At 57.3% G+C, this 22,651-nt stretch overlaps 1 protein-coding gene across 1 annotated transcript in view; it reads right to left on the bottom strand.

The window, feature by feature from the left end:
* The window catches only part of PRR12 (proline rich 12), a 33,231-nt gene that overhangs the window by 7,158 nt on the left and 3,422 nt on the right, over window positions 1-22,651 (bottom strand). The window contains 11 exon segments of the mRNA XM_003127347.5: window positions 3,391-3,869; window positions 4,588-4,721; window positions 4,933-5,049; window positions 12,504-12,982; window positions 15,491-16,157; window positions 16,623-17,784; window positions 17,786-17,849; window positions 17,852-19,645; window positions 19,648-19,932; window positions 20,017-20,178; window positions 21,276-21,388. Of these exon segments, the coding sequence (XP_003127395.3) occupies window positions 3,391-3,869; window positions 4,588-4,721; window positions 4,933-5,049; window positions 12,504-12,982; window positions 15,491-16,157; window positions 16,623-17,784; window positions 17,786-17,849; window positions 17,852-19,645; window positions 19,648-19,932; window positions 20,017-20,178; window positions 21,276-21,388 (5,456 nt within the window).

Here is a 22,651-nt window from a genome sequence, read left to right as displayed (position 1 = left end):
TGATTTTAAAAAAAATGTACTGATACACGCTACAACACAGATGAACCTCAAAAACATAATGCTACGTGAAAATGCCTACACGTTGTGTGATATCCCTTATATGACATGTCCAGAATGGGCACATCTACAGAAATAAGTCAATGACTGGTTGCTTAGGGATGGGGGAGGGGAGACAGGGGCGAGATGGCCAAAGGAAGCAGGTTTTTTGGGGGATAATGAAAATATCCTCAAATTGATGGCCAGATGTATGCACAGCCCTATGACTATACTAAACAGCAAATAATTCTGTTGTGGGTTTTTGTGGCTGCACCCATCGCATGTGGAAGCTCCCAGGCCAGGCACTGAACCCACCACCACAGTCTCGACCAGCGCCTCAGCTGCAGACAATGCCTGATTCTTAACCTGCTGCACCACAGGGGAACTTACAAAAATTGTGTGTTTTAAACGGGTGAGCTACGGAGTTCCTGTCGTGGCTCAGTCGTTATGAATCTGACTAGGAACCGTCATGCCGTGGGTTTGATCCCTGGCCTCACTCAGTGGGTTAAGGATCCAGTGTTGCCGTGAGCTGTGGAGTAGGTGGCAAATGCGGCTCGGATCTGGCGTGGCTGTGGCTGTGGTGTAGTCTGGCAGCTATGGCTCCAATTCAACCCCTAGCCTGGGAACCTCCATGTGCCGTGGGTGCAGCCCTAAAAAACAAAAACAAAACAAAACGAAACAAATACAACGGGTGAGCTATATGGGATGTGAATGGAATATACAAACATGTTTATGAGAAAAGAAGGGAGTTCCCTGATGGTCTAGTGGTGAGGATTCAGTGCTTTCTACACTGCAGCCAGGGTTCAGTCCCTGGTCTGTGAACTAAGACCCCACCCCAAGCTGCTGTGTGCTGCAGCCAAAGAAAGAAAGGAAGAAAGGACAAAAGGCAAGATCTGCGCATCTAGGAAGCAAGCTCACCTCTTGCTGCATACCTTCCCTGACCCAGCTTTAACTGCTTCCACCTGGCCTGACTGGGCTGACTGTCCAGTTAAAAAGACTACATTTCCCAGGCCCCCTTGCAGCTAGGTGTGGCCATATGACTAGTTCTGGCCAATGGGATGTGAGAAGACCAGTACTTAATAGAAAGGTCAGCCATACTCCTACCCTTGCAGCTCCTTTCTACTGACAGGTCTGTAGCTGTGTGGCTGCTGGGCTGCCTCGGACCATGTGGTGGAGGACAGCATGTTTGGAGGCAGCAGAGCAACAAGAGGAAAGGAAACGGAGACCCTGGAAAATCTTGAGAAGAGCCTCTTATTCTCCAGGAACCTCCCATCTTCATTGGGGCTTTGATGTAAAGAGAATTCCATCGCTCTCATTTGAACAGCTGTAAGCTTAATCTTTGTTAAAAGAGCTACTCTTTTTTTTTTTTTTTTTTGCTTTTTAGGGCCATAGGAGTGGCATATGGAGGTTCCCAGGCTAGGGGTCAAATTGGAGCTACAGCCACTAGCCTACAACACACCCACAGCAATGTGGGATCCAAGTGGCATCTGAGACCTACACCACAGCTCACGGCAACCCTGGATCCTTAACCCACTGAGTGAGGCCAGGGATCGAACCCGAGTCCTCATGGATACTAGGCGGATTTCCACTGTGCCACAAAGGGAACTCCCAAAAGAGCTACTCTTTAGGAGGATGTGACCTTGAGCAAGTCACGTCACCTCCCAGGGCCTCAGTTTTCTCATGTTTAAAATGAAGATTAAAAGTAAATAAATAAATAATAAAACTACAATAAAAAATAAAAAATGAAACAAAAAATATAAAACCTCACAGGGTTTTATGCAAAGATAAAAGGAGCCAATGTGTAACATGCTTAAAATGATGCCTAGAGCTTAGTAAGCACTCACTAAAAGTTGGCTGTTACATTCATTTTCAAATATATTTTTGTTGTTATTGTCATAAACCAGGCATCATTCTAGGCAATGGACCTCACAGTTCCACGATAGGCAAGTACCCTCCTGTGTGCCTTTACTATGAATATCTTTTTTTTTTTTGTCTTTCTGCTATTTCTTGGGCCGCTCCCGTGGCATATGGAGGTTCCCAGGCTAGGGGTCCAATCGGAGCTGTAGCCACTGGCCTACGCAAGAGCCACAGCAACGCGGGATCTGAGCCGCGTCTGCAACCTACACCACAGCTCACGGCAACGCCGGATCGTTAACCCACTGAGCAAGGGCAGGGACTGAACCCGCAACCTCATGGTTCCTAGTCGGATTTGTTAACCACTGCGCCACGACGGGAACTCTTGAATATCTTTTTTTTTTTTTTTTTTGCTTTTTAGGACTGCACCTGCAGCTTGTGGAAGTTCCCAGGCTAGGGGTCCAATTGGAGCTGCAGCTGCCGGCCTACACCACAGCCACAGCAACACAGGATCTGAGCCGCGTCTGTGACCTACACCACAGCTCATGGCAACAGCAGATCCTTAACCCACTGAGCAAGGCCAGGGATTGAACCTGTGCCCTCGTGAATACTAGTTGGGTTCATTACCTGCTGAGCCACATGGAAACTTCCCATTTCATTTCATTATTAACCCGTTTTACAGGTGGGATCACTGAGGTGCAAAGAGGTGCTACCTCTTTCCGGGCATCATCCATGGAGTCCCAGGGAACGTCACTATCTCTGGGCCTCCAGGTTGGATGCTGGTCACCTATCTTCCTCAGCCCTCAGAACCCACCTATTCTGAGCCAAAAGAGTGCATTGCTGGAGAGCAGAGCCTAAGGTTCCACCGGCTGCATCCGGACTCTGGATGCCCCATCCCAGCTGTGTGGCACCCTCTCGGTACTTCAGTCTCTCATCTGTATTTGAGGATAATATTGGGATCTACTTCCTAGGACCCCTTGAAAAATCAAACAAGTTAACAGACATAAAAACCTTACAAGACAGCCTCTCAAGTAGTTAGGTGTCACAGAGCTGTGAGCTACTGCTATTATTTTGGGTTTTGTTTTTTGGGGGGGTTTTGGGGTTTTTTTTTTTTTTTTTGTCATTTTGCTTTTTCTTGGGCCGCTCCCAGCAGCATATGGAGGTTCCCAGGCTAGGAGTCAAATCGGAGCTGTAGCTGCCGGCCTATGCCAGAGCCACAGCAACGCCGGATCCAAGCCTTGTCTGTGACCTACACCACAGCTCAGGGCAACGCCGGATCCTCAACCCACTGAGCAAGGGCAGGGATCGAACCCACAACCTCATGGTTCCCAGTTGGATTTGTTAACCACTGTGCCACGACAGGAACTCCTGCTATTATTTTGAACTCACTTATTACGACTGTGACTGTTCGATGAGGCTACCGGGAGCCCTCTGGAAAGCCCTCACCTCCAGAGGCCTCGGAGTCACCCCCAACCAGCCCTACGCTGCCGATGGCCTTACCATCCTCGCTGGGCGCCCCCGGCGACGACTCTGAGTCCGAGGAGCTGCCTGGGGGGCCTCCGCCCGCCGAGGCATTGCCCGCCGCCTCCTTCAGCCACTTCTTCCTCTTCTTGGGGGGCGGCTCGGCCTTCACCTTGGTGGGCCGGGACTTGGGCAGCCGGGATGTCGCGGGCTGTCCCGTGGTGAGGCCCCGATCCGGCCGAATCTGCCGGCCGCCTGTGCCCCGCTCGCCCCGCAGCGGCCGTTCCCCGCGCGGCGTCCTCTCTTTCTCCTTCTCCTTCTCCTTCTCCACCAGCCGAGGTGGGGACGGCTTCTCAGGGGCAGGGGGCTCAGGCACGGCTGTCTCAGGTGTCTGCTCTGGGGGCTTCTCGGATGCCGTCTTGTCAGGGGTCTCAGGCTTCGGAGGTGGTGCTGGGGCCTTGGGGGGAGGTGCGGAGCTGCCCCCGGAGGAAGAGGGGCCCTTGGCCTGCCCAGAGCGTCTGGAAGGGGACACAGAAGGGGCTGCTGATTGCACCCCAATTCTCCTGCTTGGGGCACCCCTGCCCCCACTGCCTACCCCACAGTTCTAAGCATAGACTCTTTTTTTCTCTCTCTCCCTATTTTTTTTGGCCACCCCGCAGCATATGGAGTTCCCAGGCCAGGGTTAGATCTGAGCCCAAGTTGCAATCTACACTGCAGCTGCGGCAACACCAGATCCTTTAACCCACTATGTTGGGCTGGGAATTGAACCCGCATCCAAGCACTGCAGAGACACTGCTGATCCCACTGCACCACAGCGGGAACTCCTAAGCACAGACTCTGGCTGTGTTAGTCTCTCTAGGTCCCCTACTCTCTGGGTCTCTGCATGCCCTCCCTGCCTCTATTTCTAAGCATTATGCACTTTTTTATTTTTGCGTTTTAGGGCCGCAGCCACAACATATGGAGGTTCCCAGGCTAGGGGTCCGATCGGAGCCACAGCTGCCAGCCTACACCGCAGCCACAGCCACACCAGATCCTTAACCCACTGAGCAAGGGCAGGGATCAAACCCACAACCTCATGGTTTCTAGTTGGATTCGTTTCCGCTGCGCCACAACAGGAACTCCCATTATGCACTTCAAAATGGTTAGTTTTATGTTATGCAAATTTCCTTGCACGTTTCATCCCCTTGCCTGCTGGCCCTGCCCACCCCATTGCTCCCCTGGCCCCATGGACGGTACCTGACGGGCACCGGTGGCCGGTGCCAGGGTTTCCGAGCACAGACCCTCACGTAATCCTTCTTGTTGACGTTTTCCAGGAACTTGACATAAAGGCGCTGGTACCGGTTCTTTGCATCCCCAAAATACCCCAAATACTGGGGGGGAAGAAGCACGTGAGAAACACCTCCATCTGCCCCAGCCCGGCAGCCCAATACCCAGGATCCCCACTGCCCTGGACCAGCATGGCAGCCCCCCCGGGACCCGGGGTAAATCAGAGCCCGGTGTGAGGGGGACCCCAGCTTCCATGCTCCCGCCCTGGGCACCCCCGCCCCCACCCCGCATCCTCGCCCCCCTCTGCAGGCTCACATTACTGGTGGCACAAAATTGCCGCTGCCCGTCCTTGATCTCTGGAGTGAATTTCTGCAGCAGCGCCTTCTGGACTCGCCAGATGGGTGGGGGCTCCCGTCCTGTCTGCAGCGCCAGCTGAGGAGGGAAGAGCAAGGCAGGCAAGGTCAGCCTCTGTTCCTGCCCTTCCCGACCCAATTCTTGGCCCTCGTCCTCCCTCTACACCCCCTTAGAGAAAAGGCATCGTCCTCAATAAGCATCAAGGAGCAGCCAGCGGACAGATAACTTCTGGCCTCCTGATGTTCCCAGGGGAAGCGGCTCGAGTCTGGCCCCGCCTTCCTACAACAGGCCAAAGACAGAGCTTCCGTGACTTACCGGGGGTGGGGGGTGGTCCCCACCCCGATTACAACCTATCGTAAGTTGAAAAGCATCTTAAGTCAAAAACTGAATGCACCTAACCTCCCAAACATCACAGCCCAGCCGACCTTCCATGTGCTCACAACGCCTTAGCCTGCAGTTGGGCAAACTCACCTCGACACAAAGCCTATGTTGTAAGATGGGGGTGGGGGGAGAGTTCCTGTCGTGGCACAGTGGTTAATGAATCCGACTAGGAACCATGAGGTTGCGGGTTCGATCCCTGGCCTCACTCAGTGGGTTAAGGATCCACACTGCCGTGAGCTGTGGTGTAGGTTGCAGACGCGGCTCGGATCCCGCGTTGCTGTGGCTCTGGTGTAGGCTGGTGACTACAGCTCAGATTCGACCCCTAGGCCTGGGAACCTCCATATACTGAGGGAGCGGCCCTAGAAATCACAAAAAAAAGAAAAAAAGAGAAAAAAACCTCAAAGTACAGTCTCCATACTCAGTGTGTATCGCTTCTGCGTGGCCATCAAGTTGAAAAATCCTACACTGACCCATAGGGACCATCTATATGCTCAAATCAGGCCATTCATTCTGGGCTACCAGGTTGTTTTGTGGGGCTTTCTTGGCTGCCCCCACAGCATACAGAAATTCCCGGGGAAGGGGACTGAACCCCCGCCACAGCAGTGACCTGAGCCACTGCAGTGACACCACCAGATCCTTAATCCCCTGGTTCTCAGGTTTTAGTTGTTACATCTTTACAGTGTGATGGTACCCGACATCCTCATGACTCATAAAAATGACGAAATCTGGGAGTTGCCTTGTGGCAGGGCGGGTTAAGGATCCGGCATTATCACTGCAGCAGCTCAGCTTGATCCCTGGCCAGGGAACTTCCACATGCCATAGGCATAGCCAAAAAAACTAAATCTGAGCACCCACAGCACTGTCAATCAACGATACTTAAAAAAACAAGTCACCAGATTGATAAACGGAAAATACGGACTTTGGCTCACGTGTGTAACATAAAAGTTGTTTGTGAACTTTTTGTGTATTTGCTAAAAAGTACTAGTGAAAGAAACACATCTCTGCCTCTTGTAAAATGCCTAAACAACATTAATCCTTATTTATTTATTTATTTGTGTATTTATTTTTTAGGGCCGCACCCGTGGTATATGGAGGTTCCCAGGCTGGGGGTCGAATCAGAGCTGCAGCTGCCGGTCTACCCCACAGCCACAGCAACACGGGATCCGAGCCGCATCTTCGACCCACACCCCAGCTCACAGCAACGCCAGATCCTTAACCCACTGAGCAAGGCAAGGGATCGAAACCGTATCCTCACAGACACTGTTAGGTTCTTAACCCACTGAGCTACAACAGGAACTCCAGGCAACATCCATTCTAACAGAGAAATAAAACCTTGCTCCTAAAGCGAAAAAAATCCGAGCACCCACCTACCCAGCATCTTCTGGATGTGGGGTTAGGCCCCAGCCCCACTGTACAGTGGTGAACAAGAGCCACAAAGCCTTTTTTTTGGGGGGGGTCTTCATTACAGAGATAATAAGACAGACAAGCAAATGAAACAGGGCGATGCTGAGGCTTGTGCTAAGAATAAACGGGTTGACGGGTTACCTGAGAGCACTGATTTTTGTCAGCCTGTCCAGGGCACAGTGACAGAAAGGCTCCCCCCAGCTCCACTTCCCCTGGCACACTCAGATCCCCAGCCCAAGGCCTGTGTGGCCCCAGCTGGGCAAAGGGAACCCGGGTGTGTCGCACCCAGCATGTGCCATCAGGGAGTGAGGAGAGTAGCAGGGGAGCCAGATGTAGACCCAAAAATGTAACAGCTCACGTCGAAAGGTACTAATGACAGGTGCCCTAGGAGCCTAGGAGGAGGAGGGCTCTGAACTCGATCTGAATCTGAGAAAAACGCTTCCTCGAAGAAAGGAGTCCTGGGAAGACTAAGTCTCCTATGAGGGGCTAGGTGAGGGCTAGGAGCCGGCAGGTAAAGCGTGTGACAGCTGTGGCACGGGTAAGAAAAGCATCAGAACATACCGGGAAATGTGTCCTGGGCTTCGTGCTAGCCCAGAGAGGAAGGAGGGCCAAGCCCTCGCATTCAAAAGAATCCACAGTCAAGTGACAAAGAGGATTCAGGTGTAACTCCGATGGATTAATCGTGGCTGCCCTGACACTAGGCTCGGCAGCTGTAAGTGCTGGGATCAATTAGTGATGTCTGCCCCTGGCAGCAGCTGGTGCCCTGAAGCCCAAGGGCCAGGTTCTGGGTAGCTACTCTTGGTTTCCTGTCAATTGCTTTCACATCCACGATTTTTCACATCCCTCAGATCAATCCAGGGAACACCTAGGAGAAGTTACAACAACCTGATGAAAATGAGGTCTGGAAAGGTTCTTGGCTTAAGTCTCACTGCACAAGAGTGAGGCAGGATGAGACAAGGATACGGGCGTGCCGAGCCCAAGTGCTTTTCTCCAGGACCCCACGGTTCTCGGTCCTCCCTCCTGGCTCCTCAGAGAGCCAGGTCAGAGGCATGAGGATTAAAAAGTCCTTTTCAGGTCCTTTTAGGGACTCACAGTTCCTTTAAGTCCTGCCCTGCTCTGAAACCTTCCAGCGCCCCAGTGCAGATCCTACAGCTTGGCACAGATATTTGGCCTCAGGTTCCTTCCTCCCTCCCCTGCCCGGCAGGCCACCCAGACCCGCAAAGCTCAGGACACAAGCCCCACTTGCTGAATTCCAGGTTTCTGCAAATGCAGAGCTGCCCACCCCCCACTAGGGGTGTGTCGTTTTCTCTCTCAATATGGAAATAATATTCCCTGTTCCAAGTTTTTGAAAAATCCACCAGAGGACGCTCTCCCTATTTCTGCCCACGGCCTATCTTCCTCCTCTAAGGCATCAGCTCATTCTCTAGCTGGACTCGAGGGCCCCTGGGCTCACCACATCCCGATTAAGCTTGGCTTCTTTCCCAAAACCACTCTTCCTCCCAGGATCCCGCCATCCCCGCCCTGGTCATCAGGCCCTGGCATCATCAGCCTTGCCTGCTCCCCAACCAGAGTCAGTTAGTCCCAAAGCCACGTCCTTCCTGCCTCTCCTCTTGTCAATCATATCACGGATCACACCCACTTCCCTTTAGTAGGGAAGTTGCCTGACCCTATTCAGTAGACGCCACCAGTGATTGGAGGAGACCTGACAAGGGGCCGCCCATCGACAGGCATATCACAAACCCCACCTTGACCCCAAATGATGTGCTGGACCAATCAGATTCTCTCCTGGGAATCTCAACTATAACAAGCTGAGGCAAGGGTGGTAAGGAGCAGGATGTGAGTAAGTGAGCTAGAAGCGCCCAGACTGGTGTTAAGAAGAAAGCTGGACTCAGACACAGAGGAGTCAGTGTCACAGAACTCAGGCAGTGGACAGACTGCCATCCGGACTGCACACCTCCCCAGCCACCGCCAGACCACCCAAATTCTCAAGCAGGCACCCAGGGATCTCACCCCAGGATGATCTGGGCCCTGCCCACCTTCCCAGCCTTCAAGCTCGCTGTCCAGCCACTCAACCCCTTGCACCCCTACACATCACAAATATACACGCCTCACCACAGGGCCTTTGCACAGACTGCTCTCTCTGCCTGGACCACCCTCCCCACATTTTTCTCCATCCAGCAGACGCTTCAATGCTCAGTTTGCATTCTGCTAAATCTTCAACATCTCCAAGAACTGGGAATTAATATTATCACTCCCCTTTGGGGGGAGCTGAGGCAGAGAGAGCCCTAACCCTATACTGTCCGATTCAGCAGCTCCTCCCAGACCAGTGGCTTTGTGTACTTGAAATGCAGCTCATTGAGTCCACAGAGTGTAAAAGACACGCTGGATTTCAAAGGCTTGGTGAGCAAGGAGGAACGTAAAACATTGCATTAACTTTTTCTACACTGACCACATGCTGAAATAATCCTTTAGATAAGCTAGGTTCGAGAGAATACATCCCTACTGCTAATCTCATCTTTAAACTTTCTTAAAAATGTAGATATGAGACAGTTTCAAATGACATCCATGGCTCATATAATATTTCTATATCATATCATATTCATATGATATTTCTATTAGACTGCCATTGTTCTATGACAAATTATAGCCTGTGGGGCACCCCCCCCCCCCGCTTTTTTTTAAAAGGTGGCTCTTTCGGCACATGGAAGTTCCTGGGCTAGGGGTAAAATTGGAGCTGCAGCTGCCCGCCACCACCCCAGCCACCGCAACATTGGATCAAGCTGCATCTGTGACCTACACTGCAGCTCGAGGCAACACGGGATCCCTAAGCCACTGAGCGAGGCCAGGGATGTAACCTGTATCCTCATGGACACTATGTCGGGTTCTTAACCCACTGAGCCACAATGGGAACTCCCTGTGGCCCATTTTTTTTATAGATCTTTGAGCTAAGAAAGGTTTCTACATTTTTAAAGGATTGTGAAAAAGAAAAACAAAACAAAACAAATCCAAGAATGTGGCAGAAACCCTAAGCAGCTTGCGAAGCCTGAAATATTCACCCTCTGGCTCTTTACAAAAATACGTTTGCCAAGCTGTGCACTAGAGATTTGCTCTGGGCCACAGAGACGAGTAACAGCTGCGAAGTTCATAGGGCACCTTCAGGGTCACCTACCATCAGTGTCGCCGCCAGTGTCAGAGCACTGGCCGTCGAGCCTGAGTCCACCAATTGCATGAAGGGAACATCACTCCGTTTTACAGCTGAGAAAACTGAGGCTCAGCTCTAGTTCGGAAGTGCCAGAGAGTCAAGTCAGTCAGGTTAATGGCAAAGCTGAGCTCCTAAAAACCACGCCATCGGCCTGCCCTGAACGAGTCCTCCTCTGCATGCGTGGCTCGATTCTGGGGCTGTCAGTCCCCCATCCCCAACACACGCTCCTGTTGTATTTTAAGCATCTGAGACCTGGACTGGCCCCTTCCCCTGCCCCGTGCCAGCGGGGAGGGGGTATCCAATGGCCCCGGCTCCAATCCCAGCTTGGCACCCGCCAACCCAGTGATTCTCTCTCTCTGGAGATTGGGAAAGCTCACGGTCTCTGCCCCAGAGCCCTGTCCATCTGGGCGGTGCTGGGCGCCCAGCAGCAGCATCCATCGATGCTGGACAGAACATACACAGCATGGAATTCCCTGGTGAACTAGCCCTTAGGACTCGGTGCATTCACCGCCATGGCCTGCATTCACGCTCTAGCTGGGAACTGAGATTCCACATCAAGATGCTGCATACCACGGCCAAAAAAATAACTAAAATAAAGAATACACACAGAAGAGTGCCGCTGACTCTGGTGCAGAGAATTTGAGCTCCCAAGGCCAGCAGAACTGGGTCCAGGTCCCAAGCTGTGGAAGCCAGAGAAGGCAACCTTAGCCTCTGAGCCTCAGTCTCCCACCTTGTAAAAGGGAGAAAATAATCCCTCTAAAGGAAGGCGATTACATGAAGTTCCCATCCATGAGGTTGTGGGTTTGATCCCTGGCCTCGTTCAGTGGGTTAAGGATCTGGCAATGCCAGGAGCTGTGGTGTAGGTCGTAGACATGGCTCACATCTGATCCCTGGCCTGGGAACTCCACATGCCACGGGGTGGCCAAAAGAAAAAAAAAAAAGAAAGAAAAGAGATCACGGAGATAAAATTTAGGAGTTCTCTTGTGGCACAGTGGGTTAAGAATCCAACTACAGCGGCGTGGGTCACTATGGAGGTGCGGATTGGATCCCTGGCCTGGCACCGTGGGTTAAAGGATCTGGTGTTGCCGAAGCTGTGGCTTGGACTCAATCCCTGCCCTAGGAACTTGCATATATCGTGGATAGGGCCATTAAAAAAACAAACAAACAAAAAACCCTATATGTAGTGAATTAAGTGAATTGCTTTGCTGTACGGCAGAAATTGACATAACACTGTAAATCAGCTATACTTCAATTCGAAAAATAACACTTAAGGAGTTCCCATCGTGGCTCAGCGGAAACGAACCTGACTAGCATCCATGAGGGCAGGGGGCAGAACGTGCGGGGAAAGGAAGTAGGACCAACCAGGAGGTGATGACAGTGGAAACTGAGTGATGGATACCCACAGTCTCATTATCCTATCTGCTCTACTTTTTCCACAATAAAAACAGATTGAAAATAATATAGGAAAAAACATACACAGATCATGTCAAGACTCACTTGATAACAAAGTTGTTATCCTTATAATTAATTTCACCCTACCATTTCTCCAACTGTAACTTAGAAGAAACAACCAAACAGCCAAGATGAAACTGCACACCTTAACTACACACCAAGGATGGTCCCTGCCCCGTCAATACTCAGTGACAGGGACTAACACAAAAACGGCCTTAGCCTTTGGGGTCACCATCAGGGTGCCAATGGCTTGGTGACCTACCTAGTACGCCCTCCACCTCCTGCCCGATGAGATGCACTGCCCTGGCATCCGATGTCACCCACCCTTGCCAAGCACTTATGTGAATCCTCTGCCCAATTCCTCCTGCCCGATGAACAAAGCACAGCAGAGATCAGTACGCCTTTAACAGGCCAAACAAGAAACATTTTTGGCTTGGTGGCTCAGTTAGGCTCTGATGAAACCACCCCGCCCCGCCATTGCCGTTGGGAAAAGCGGCCACTGATGAGAGGAAAAGGAATGGGCAGGGCTATGTCTCCATAAAACTTTATTCATAAACACGGGCAGCAGGGCCAGATTTGGCCCAGTGAGGCCATATGCGGCCCACTCGTGTGTGAAGAGTACCTGGACACGGTGTATGGATTGCAGAACATGAATGTGCAAGATGTGGTCTGACAGCATTCCCCAGCCACCGGCTAGGCCATTTACAAGCTACCCGCGAACATTTTCACAAGTGTCTCCCTTCCCAATGCCCGCGTCCAGCAAGTCCGAGCGGTCTAGAAAGCCAACACTTGGCTTGTGTTAGAAGCTCCCTAAGATCAGGCCCTCAGCTGCTTTGTCCCTCCGCATAACCTGAGCACCCGCAGCAGAATAATCTACAAGAAACGTGGATCCTTTTATGGTGCTTAGAGGGAGCACCCCCCCCCACACACACACACACCCCCAGAGCCGGAGTCCCCCGCGCTGGTGCAGCTGCCACCTCTCTCAGCCCCATCCGCTGCTCAGCCCAGGAGCTGCCAGGCTCAGCCATAGCTCTACCTCCGGGCCCTGGCCTGTCGTCCAGCACCTGCTCCACGAAGACGCCACGCAACTCACCTTGAGGGAAGGGATGTCCTCGGCGCGGATGACGAACTCGTCCCGCTCCCGGAAGATGCCCTCCCCGCCGCTCTCGCCGGCCTCTTCGTCCGTCTCCCCGCACACGGCTGCAGTCTCCTGCTTCTTGGCCAGGTGCAGGGGCCGGGCATCGGGCGGCTCCGAGTCGTCGGGGGACGGGGCGGCCGGCTCCTCGGGTGGGGGGGCGGCGGCGGCGGCGGGGGGCGGCGGCGGGGCGGGCGGCGAGGGCAGGGCCGGTGGCGCCGGCGCAGGGGCAGGCGCGGGGGGAGGAGGAGGAGGAGGAGGAGGAGGAGGCGGCGGCGGCGGCGGCGGCGGAGGTGGCGGCAGCTGCGGTGGCGGCGAGCTGGGCGCGGGGGCCACCAGGGGCGGTGGCGAGGGCAGCGCTGGAGGTGGGGGCGGCGGCTGGGGCGTTGGGACAGGGGGTGGCGAAGGCGGGGGCTTCTCCTCCAGCAGCGGGGGCTCTGGCGGGAGAGACGGGGGTCAAGGCCGGACATCAGGACTGCCACTGCCCTCGCCTCCCACCCCCACTAGTCCTGGCATCAAAGCTTCAATCTGCTGACCATCAGAGGCTGCGGATCTGCTGCCAGTGTGCCGTTCCCGGGATCCGAAACAGCCCTCTTCCTGCCCTGCACCTACATCCCTCCTGATTGACCTGAGCTACCACCCGCCCCGGCACAGACCCTCTCCATCCCCACTTTTTTTTTTTTTTTTGTCTTTTCTTTTTAGGGCCACACCCGCAGGTTCCCCGTCAAATCGGAGCTACAGCCGCCAGCCTACACCACAGCCAGAGTCACATGGTATCCAAGCCCCTTTTGCGACCTACAGCACAGCTCACGGCAACGCTGGATCCTTAACCCACTGAGCGAGGCCAGGGATCGAACCCGCAACCTCATGGTTCCTAGTCGGATTCATTTTCCCTGCGCCACTGCAGGAACTCGCTCCGCTTTTTTTTCCTTTTTTGGCCCCCCCATGGCTATGGAGTTCCCGTGCCCCGGATCAGATGCGAGCCACAGTGGTGACCCAAGACACAGCTGAACCTGCATCTCAATGCTCCCAGGACACTGCGGATCCCACTGTACCACAGCAGGAACTCCTCCATCTCTACTTTTCCTTTCTCTTCTGTTGCCCTTCCCTCTCCTTCAGAGCTCCTGGCTGAGCCTGCTCACCTGACCTGTCCCCAGACACCTATGAGAAGCCCGTGTCCCTCTATCTTCTCTCTCCAACATCCGAACAAACCCTCCTCCCCAGACATGCTTATCTGCTCCTCCCCAATCTCCCAGCCCCCAAGACCCCCCCAACCCCGTCTCTCACTGCAGTTCTGCATCCCGACACCATTGCTCAGTGTCCCCACCGCCACAGGCAGGAGGCCTCTCCAATTCCACCAAACCCTGCCCTCAGCCCATCCCTATGCGGCTCCTGGCCCTGCTTTGCCTTGCCACCTCATTCCTAAATACCACCCGCCACCCTAGCACCTTTTTTCTTGTCCCTCTACGTCCCTCCCCGAGCCAACGGACCCCCACCCCTTACTGCCACTCAGCTCCCCAGGCGCCCTTCTGCCGCATCCCAGTCCCCTCCCTGAGACCTCGTCCCAGCGCCAGCTCTTCTGAGCCCCTGAAACGCTGCCATCCCTAATGCCCATTTTAGTCCCAAAACATTTTTGTGGCCTCAGAACCCCAGTCTGGCTCTTGCCCTCCGTTCCTTCCATCACTCCCTCTGCGCCTCTGCCCGCTCTTCTGCTCAGAGGTCTCAGCCTCTTCCATCCAGGCTTCTCCTGTCCTTTTCTCGGCCCACTCTCCATTCCCGGAATCACCCGCACCTTCTGGCTAACTCCCCATCAGACACTGCCACCCCCTCCACACCCCACCCCCAGCAACTCCTTGAAACCTCCTGACTTCTAAAGCTGCTTTGTCTCCAGCCTTGGGTCCTTAGCTGTGAGCCTTGCTGAGCTCTCCTGTGACAGGAGAGCCCGGGTCCTCTGCTTAGAAGCCTCCAGCGCCTCCCATCTTTGCTCTGATGCTCCCCATCAGCGTCTCACGTTCTCACTCCCCATTTCCCGCCTTTCCACAGCCTCCCAGGAGCCTTCTCCATTCTTTAAGACTCCTCTGAGCTCACAAGGCCTCTCATTAACTGCTCCAAACCCCACCTCGTTCATCCCCCAGTGCCTCTGTTCCCCCCATCACCCCTTAAATTTTGTCCCACCTCCCCTAGGACAGAACACCACCCAGACCTGACGTAACCCCCGGCCTTTCCCTATGCCCCCCCCACCCCGAGATCTGACGAATCAATGGATTTTCTTTAAACAACCCTTCGCAAGTCTCTCTCTGTCCCCAGCCTGTCTTCTGTCCCTGACCACACGTCCCTAACTCCTAAAGTTCCTTTCAGGTCCTGTGTCCCCTACCAGTTTCTGTTTCTGTTTCTGGCTTTTTATCTTTTCAGAGCTGCACCCAGGGCACATGGATGTTCCCAGGCTAGGGGTCGAATTGGAGCCACAGCTGCTGCTCTGCGCCACGGCCACACCAGATCTGCGCCACAACTGTGACCAAGGTCACAGCTCGTGGCAAGGCCGGGTGCTTAACCCATTGGGCGAGGCCAGGGATCGAATGTGCATCCTCATGCCGACTAGCTGGGCTCTTCACCCATTGAGCCACAACGCCCTCCCACCCCCAGTTTTAAAAGCTCTCTCAGACCCTGCCCCCGACCTGTGCCCATCACTTCTACCCTGCCCTATTCCCCAGAATTCTCCAGTGCCTACTTTGGGGCCTCTGTGAGTCCCCTTAGCACCTGTGGGTAGCTCAGGAAATGATGCCCCTTTTCCAAAACGTTTGTGCTGAAGTAGGAAGTTACTCCCATAACCGTGTCAGTCTACACCACCTGCAGCGCGAGCGGTATGCCATCCACACAACCACACCTGGCAACCCGGCCTTCGGGAACCCCCTACCCTGCCCCCAGACTGTCTTCCCAGCGCTCACCAGGCGTGCCATTGCTGCTCGCACTGGGGAGCCCCGGGAGAGGGGGTGGCCCGGGGACAGCAGCATCTGCAGCCAAGGGAGGCCCATCTGGCGTGGAGGTGTCCTTCGGCCCGGCCAGGGGTGGGTCATCGAGGGCGGAGATGGCCGACGAGATGCTCTCCTGCAGGTCCCGGTTCTTGGCGACAGAGTCCTCCTCGTCCGAGGAGAAGGAAGGCAGCGTCTCGAGGTTCCGCTTCAGCTCCTCGTCCAGCCGCTTGCAGGGTGAAGGGCAGCCGAGCCCCAGCCCCTCACTCTCGGCGGCCTCCAGCGCGCCCCCCAGGCCGAAGGCGCCAGCGGGCGGGGGGTGCGGCACAGCGGGCGTGCTGGGGGGCTGGGGCTGCAGGCCCCGGGCCGGCACGGAGGGCGGCACGCTCTTGGGGGGGCTGAGGGGGGGCGTCAGGCCGGCCTGGTAGAGGGGTGGGTGGCGTTTGCCTGACTTGAGAAAGTCCAGGAACGAGGCCATGAAGCCGGACTTCATCTCGGGCTGCTTCTCCTCCACCTCCTTGATCTTGGCCTCGATCTTCTCCCGCGTGAGGCTGGAGTCCAGGCTGTTGGGGTCGGCTCCCGACACGGCCTCGCCTGAGGAGGCTCCCAGACCCTCGCCGGCCTTGGGCACAGACAGCTTGATCTAGATATGGGGGCGGTGGGGAGTCAGGGCCCACGAGGCCAGGGCCCCAAGTCCCCCTCCGCCCTCAGACCCAGGAGTCTGGGGCCCCGGCCCCCTCCCCACGCAAGAAGCTCAAGTTCTCAGAATCTCAACCTAGAGATTCCTAGACTCCAAACCCACAGACGCCCCCCCCAGATTCTAGAATCACAGGGCTAGAGGTTCCCCCCCATTCCCTGACCCTTTTCCCACAAGTACCAGGGGCCCACGAGACCCCTGATCAAGAATCCTGTAGGATCCAGACGCTAAGAACGGCAAGCTTTAACCCCCAGCCTCCCTCTACGCCCAAGACTGTCAATTCTCAGATCTTTCCAACAGCGGATGCCTGGGATGCCAGCCCGCAGACTCACTTCCTCACGGGTGTTAGAATATAAACCACGACCCCTGTGATCCCCAACCCTCGGGCCTCTGGGTCCCAGGTCCTCTCACCTTCAGCGGCTTCAGGGGCTCCAGCCGAGTGCCCCCTGCCTCCTCGGCCTTCCTGCCCCGGCCCCGGCCCCGGCCCCGGGGTTTCTTGGCGCCATCAGTCGGTGTGGAAGCCAAGGCTGGCCCAGCCGTGGCAGGCCCCTCCAGCGGGCGAATCCGGGGTCTCCCCCGGGGCCGGGGCGGCCCATCACGCTTGGCCTTGGTGGGCTTGCGGCCACGGCGCCGGGGACCGTCTGGGCCTGGGTTGGGTGGGCAGAAGTCGATGTCGCCCAGGGGTGACAGAGCCGGGCGGGAGCGGCAGCTGGACACCAGGTCCGGCAGGCGCCGGGGGTTGAGGCGGATGTCGGCCGGCACGTCGGCCTTGTCCTCGTCCGCCTCGAACTCGTACTCCTGGGCATAGAGCTTCTTGGGCGTCTGGAAGGGCGGGTCGCGGCGCCGCAGCAGGTGGAAGGAGGATGTCTTGAGCAGCTTCTTTGGCTTGGTGGAGCAGAAGATGGGCGAGGTCAGGCCTCCCTTGGGCTCCGAGGCAGGCGGGGGCGGCGGCGGAGGGGGAGGCGGGGGCGGCGGGGCCGCCTGGTGTGGCCCACTCTGGATCAGCCCCAGAGGCTCGGCATTGACCGTGGAGGGCAGCTCAGGCGGCTTGCTGGGGTCCAGGCCCAGGCCCGGCGTCTCAGGACCAGCTCCAGACGCCCGACTAGAGCAGTAGGGCCCGTAGGGATCATAGGCGGGGGGGCCTGGGGGCGGCCCGGCCCCCGCCTTGGGGTCGCCCTCGTCCTCCGGCGGCCCGGCCTTGCCATAGTCGTCGGCGGGCCCCCCACCGAACATCTCCTCCATGGTGGGGAAGAAGCTGCGCTCCTCGTCTTGGAGCAAAGAGTCAGGGAAGCAGATGGAGGTGAGGGGCACAAAGCGGGGGGCCTTGGTGCCCTGCGGGCTGGGGCTGCGGTAGGCCCCCGAGGGATCCTTGCCCTCGGCAGTAGGTGGGCCCACGCCAGTGTCACCAGGCCCAGGGGGCAGCGGCTCCAGGGCCCCGAGCAATTCCTGCATGGCGCCGGGCGGCTCCAGGCTCTCCTCAGGTCGCAGGCGGGGGCTGGGGGCACCCGGCTCCAGGCCGTGGCTGCGGAGGTGGGCCTCCAGCTGCAGGGGCATGGGGGGGGCGGGGGGGGGGCGGGGGCGGGGGCGCCCCGTCTCGGGCAGCCGGCTCCAGGAGGTGGACGCCAACTTTGGGAGCACTGGAAGAGGGCTGGGCGCGTGGCTGAGGACCGAGGGGAGCAGCTGGGGAGGAGGGGGAGGCAGCACCAGTGGCAGGTCAGGGCCCCCCGCCTCTAGGAGGAGGCCGTGGGGGGTGGGCTGGGCAGACTGGGCCGTGGGGGGTGGGGGTGGGGGGCTCTTTTGGAGGAAGGCCCCCAACTCCTTGGCACCTGCCCCATAGTGGACAACAGAGGTGGCCAGCCCCTCGGGGGTCTCCCCACCCCGTTCTGGCCCTTTCTTCTTCTCCTTCAGCCTCCCCAGGCCCAGCTCCAGCGCCGCCGTGGCACCCTCGTCAAGGCTGGCACTGGTACGGATGACGCTCTGCAGATGGTACCTCTGGGGGTCTTCCTTGGCCAGCTCGTAGGGTGTGCCCGGGGGACCCCCAGCCCCGCCACTCCCTCCAAGTCCCTTGGAGGCATCCGCCGCCCCGTCTTCGCCCACCAGGCCATCTGCCCCTGAGGTCCGCGGGGGGCTGGGCGCCTGCAGGAGGTGCTGGATGAGGAATTCTTCATCCTCTGTGCGCTCAGCGGGAGGCCCGCCAGGGCCCGCCAGCAGCTCCGAGCCGTCCCCCTTGCCCTTGTAGCCACCTGCTCCGGCTGCATAGCTGCCGGCTCCCGGGGGTGCCAGGAACGGGGCTGAGGCCAGGACAGAGCTCAGGTATTTGCCAGGGGCTCCTGGAGAGCCGACGCCAGGAGGGCGGCCGGGGGCAGGAGGGGACTGCAGAGGGCGGATGATGTGAGACGGGCTGGCCTCTCCTCCGCCCCCCAGGGAGCTGGGCCCCCAACCACCTCCGTGGCCCGAGAGTGCCGGGGAATGGCCGGTACTATAGCTCAGCGAGGGGCTGGCGGTGGGAAGCCCCTGCGAGTGAGCGGCTGGCCCTGGGTAGGGCTCCCCCTGCACCCCATACAGCTGCCCCTGCAGCTGGTCTGGGGAATAGCTCTGACACGTGGCTAGGCCAGGAGGTGGGGGGCCATTGGGGGGCTGTTGGGGCCCCCCCGAGTAGCTAGGGCCTTTGCTCAAGTCCTGGGCTTGACCCCCTCCAAACCCCTGCCCATAGGCCTGGGGTCCTAGAAGCCCTTGGGGCTGACCCGGGGAATAGGCCTGGCCTCCGGCCCCACCAGCCCCAGAGGCCTTCCCAGTGGCATAGGCTGCTGCTGGCCCACCCAGACTCTGGCATTTGGGCGTGGCGGTCGAACGGGGTGGTGGGGGCCTGTTGGCACCGCCCGCAGCTGCCCCATAACCACCTTTGCCGGTCTTGTAACCAGGAGACTGAATGATGGGGCGGTAACCTCCACCGCCACCCCCCGCCCCACCTCCGCCAGCTGCCTCGGGGCCTGCGGCCCGGCCAGAAGCCCCAGCCGTGGCTCCACTGGGCCCAGCCTTGCTAGGCTCTCCAGCGCCCGGGGAGGGCTCCCCACCGCCCAGGGGGCTGCAGGCCAGGTTGGCCCGGTGGCCCATGGAGGGGTAGCTGCCTCCGCAGCTCAGGTAGTGCTGGAGGGCATGGGCTGGTGGCGGGGGCGGCGGGGGCTGGGCACTGGCTGGCCGCTGGTAGTGCTTGATGACGGTGTCCTGGCGGGGCAGGGCCCGCTCGGGTGGCGGCGGGCCAGGGGCAGCACCCGAGAAGTTGTAGAGCTGTGGAGAGGATTGCTCGGCGGCGGCGGCAGCAGCAGCAGATGAGGAAGCCAGCAGGTTGAACTGAGTTGGGAGGTGGCGGGGAGGCGGGGGTGGGTCTGGGGGGCCAGGGCGGTAAGGAGGGGTTTGGGCTGGGCCAAGACCAGCGGCCCCAGGACACCACCCCCCGCCAGGCGCTCAAAGCCTAGCGAAGAGGGCACCGTGGGTGCCTGCGAGGGCTTCAGGTGCAGCACGTCATGAGGGGACAGGAGCCCATTAGCTGGGGGACTAAACGGGGGGTCCTGGAGGCTGAGGGACGAGGGCACTGGGAAGGGGCGACTGCCAAAGGAAGCCGGGTGCTGATAGGCCGACAGGGCAGAGGAGGATGGGAAGGTGCTGGAACCCGGCAGGGCGCCTGAGATGAAGAGCTCCGTGGGGCCTGGCGTGTGCATGGCTAGGGATGAGGGAGGAGACCAGAGGTCAGAGCCGACCACATGCCAGGCCTACCCTGGCCCTCCTGGGCTGGCAACGGGCTTACCTGTCTGCCAGGAAGGACTGCGGAACTGGGAGAGGAGAGAAGAGGCTGAGGGGCCAGGCTGAGGGCCCCGAGACTCCAGGGCCGAGATGAGGTTCATGACGGAGGCGTCGGGCCCTGCTGAGCCTGCGTGATGGAGGCCAGTGTCGAAGAGTCCAGAGAGGCCTGGCAAGGGCAGGGGGGTAAAGTCAGCAAGATGAGGGACAGGGCAGGGTTCAAAGGGAAACGGAGCAGACCAAAGGCAAGTAGGGTCAGGAGAAGGGGTTGGAGGGAAGGGGCAGATTCAAAGAGAACAAAGCAGGCAGAGACAAGTAGTTAAAGAAACAGTGACCGGGGCAGGGTACGATGAAATCATAAGGGCAGGGAGCCCAGGAGGAGAAAGGGAGACAAAGGAGTAGAAAAATCCAAAAGGGCAGAGTCCTTATGGTCCACGGGAGGCCAAAGGATTTAGGCGATTCTGGCAAGGAAGGGCAAGAGATGGAATGACTGGAGCCACTGGGAAGAAGCAGAGAACAAGAACTCAAAAGTGGTTAAGTCAAAGTGAGAGGTCCAGATTTTACTTTTTTTCTTTCTTTTTTTGGGGGGGTGGCGGCATGCAGAAGTTCCTGGGGGAGGGATCAAATCCGAGCCACAGCTGCAACCTGAGCCACAGCAGTGATGCCAGGTCTTTAACCTGCTGGGCCACCAGGGAACTCAAACGCCCCCTTTTTTTAGTGGACAAGGATAAAGGGAAAGAGCCAACCAAGAAAATCAAGGACAACACAGACCATTTCCGATCCATCTAGAAAGGAGGGCGGCAGGATCAAGGGAAGGGAACCAATCTGCAGCACCAGAGGAAGGGCCACAGGGGAAGAGTAAGGTGCAGGGCATGTCTAAGGAAATAGGGGGGAGGTCCAAAGAACCGGAGCCAATCAGGAAGGAAGGGAATCAGGAAGAAAGAATGCAGAGACCCAAAAAACCAAGAAGATGGACAAACCCAGAGGGAACGGGTCGGGGTGGGATGGAGAGGCGGAAAAGCCTGGAAGAGAAGGTGGGATTTGGGGCTGAGAGATCAGGGCCAATTGGAGTGAAAGAGGCGGGACCAGAGCCAGAGCCAGACGAATCCGGCGTGAAATTAAGCAGCCGCCGAACAACCAATCAGAGGAGTAGTGGCAAGGGGCGGGTCAGGACGCAGGGCACAGCCAATTAGGAGGGGTGGAACTTTCAGAGGCCAATCAGCAGCCTCAGAGGGAGGGTCCAGCGGAGCGGGATGGGGGCCGTACCTGCCGGGTGGTGGTTGGTGGCATAGCTTTGCAGTGGGTGGGGGGCCGCGTAGGCCTGGCGGTGTAAGATGTCCGTCTCGGGGTGCGAGGTCCTGGAGCTGCCATAGACCAAGCTGGGGGAAAAGGGGAGACGTTAGGGTATTCTCTCAAGCTGCCCTGGGAGAAGGGAACCCAACAAATCCCACAGGGGGTAAGGGGGAATCTTCCTGAAGGAGGGGTAATCCTAAGGCATCTTGGGCCCCACAGGAAAGAAGACAAGGGAATCGGGGTCCCCAATTAAAGAGCCATAAAAATGGGCCCCACTCGAGTCCCAGTAAATAGAGCCCATATAGCTTTAAATTTACAAACACATACGCAGGCAGAAGACAGAGGGTGAAGAGTCAGAGAAAGTGCCTTAAGTTGAAAATGTGGACCTCCTTTCACAGCCCCCGCCCCGCAGGTGACATCAGGCCCTGGGGCCAAGCCCAGAGAGATGCCCCCACTTCTTCAAACACGTGGGAACACAGAGGCCCTGAACCTCAAGGGATGGGAACCGGAGGCAGATTGTTCCCCAAACTGCAGGGATGGGGGTGGGGAGGGGACAGGACTCAGGGAAAGTACCAGGTACAAGTGCCAACATGAACATGGTCCATCCCCCTGGATTGAGGTTCAAATGCAAGGGCCCCTGAGAAGCCAGGTAGGTGTACAAACCAGTGTCCAACTTACTCGCAGGTAAAGAAAGATACAGAGAGGAGTCCCCTATGGAAAATACTAACACACGTGGGGTCATGCCCCGCCGTGCTGGGAAACCCAGGTGCGGGGGTGGGGGGCAGGTGAAGAGTGAGGGCGTGACAAATAAGCGGCAGGAAAGGGACAGATTCTCAGGCTTGCCAGCTACGCACGCACTGGGCCTCGCTCATACATACAAGCACACACCCGGGAAACATCCGAATCTTCCCATGCAACGGCCCCAATCCACGTTCCAGACTCAAGAGGTCAAACACTCCACTCCTCGCCATTAACTAGAATTCTCTATCTTTGGGGGTGGGGGAGTTCAAGGGGGGCGTGTCTCAGATGCCTGAACCCCCCCTTACGCACGTAGAACCCCAGCTTAGGAAGGGGGCGGGGCCCCATGCCCACTCAGCGCGCGGAATTTCTGGGGGGCCCCCAGAGTAGCGCGGCCTCGCGCAGTCCCGGAACAATAGGAACTGAGGGGGGCGCGCCCCCCCCAGGTCTGCATTCTGATTATCTTTTCCTTCTCACCTTTGCAAGAGCAAAGCCTGGGGCGCAGGGGGGGGAGGGGTCAGCAAGCCAGGAATCCAAGAATGGGGGGAAATCCAGGCCTTGCTTCGCCAGTCCCTCCCACCTTCCCCAAGGCCTTTCCGTCTGAAATTGTT

Source organism: Sus scrofa, chromosome 6 (assembly GCF_000003025.6).
Source record: "Sus scrofa isolate TJ Tabasco breed Duroc chromosome 6, Sscrofa11.1, whole genome shotgun sequence".
In the NCBI taxonomy this organism is placed as follows: Eukaryota; Metazoa; Chordata; class Mammalia; order Artiodactyla; family Suidae; genus Sus; species Sus scrofa.
The sequence above is the reverse complement of the archived record's forward strand: the minus strand, read 5'-3'. Positions and strand labels throughout refer to the sequence as shown.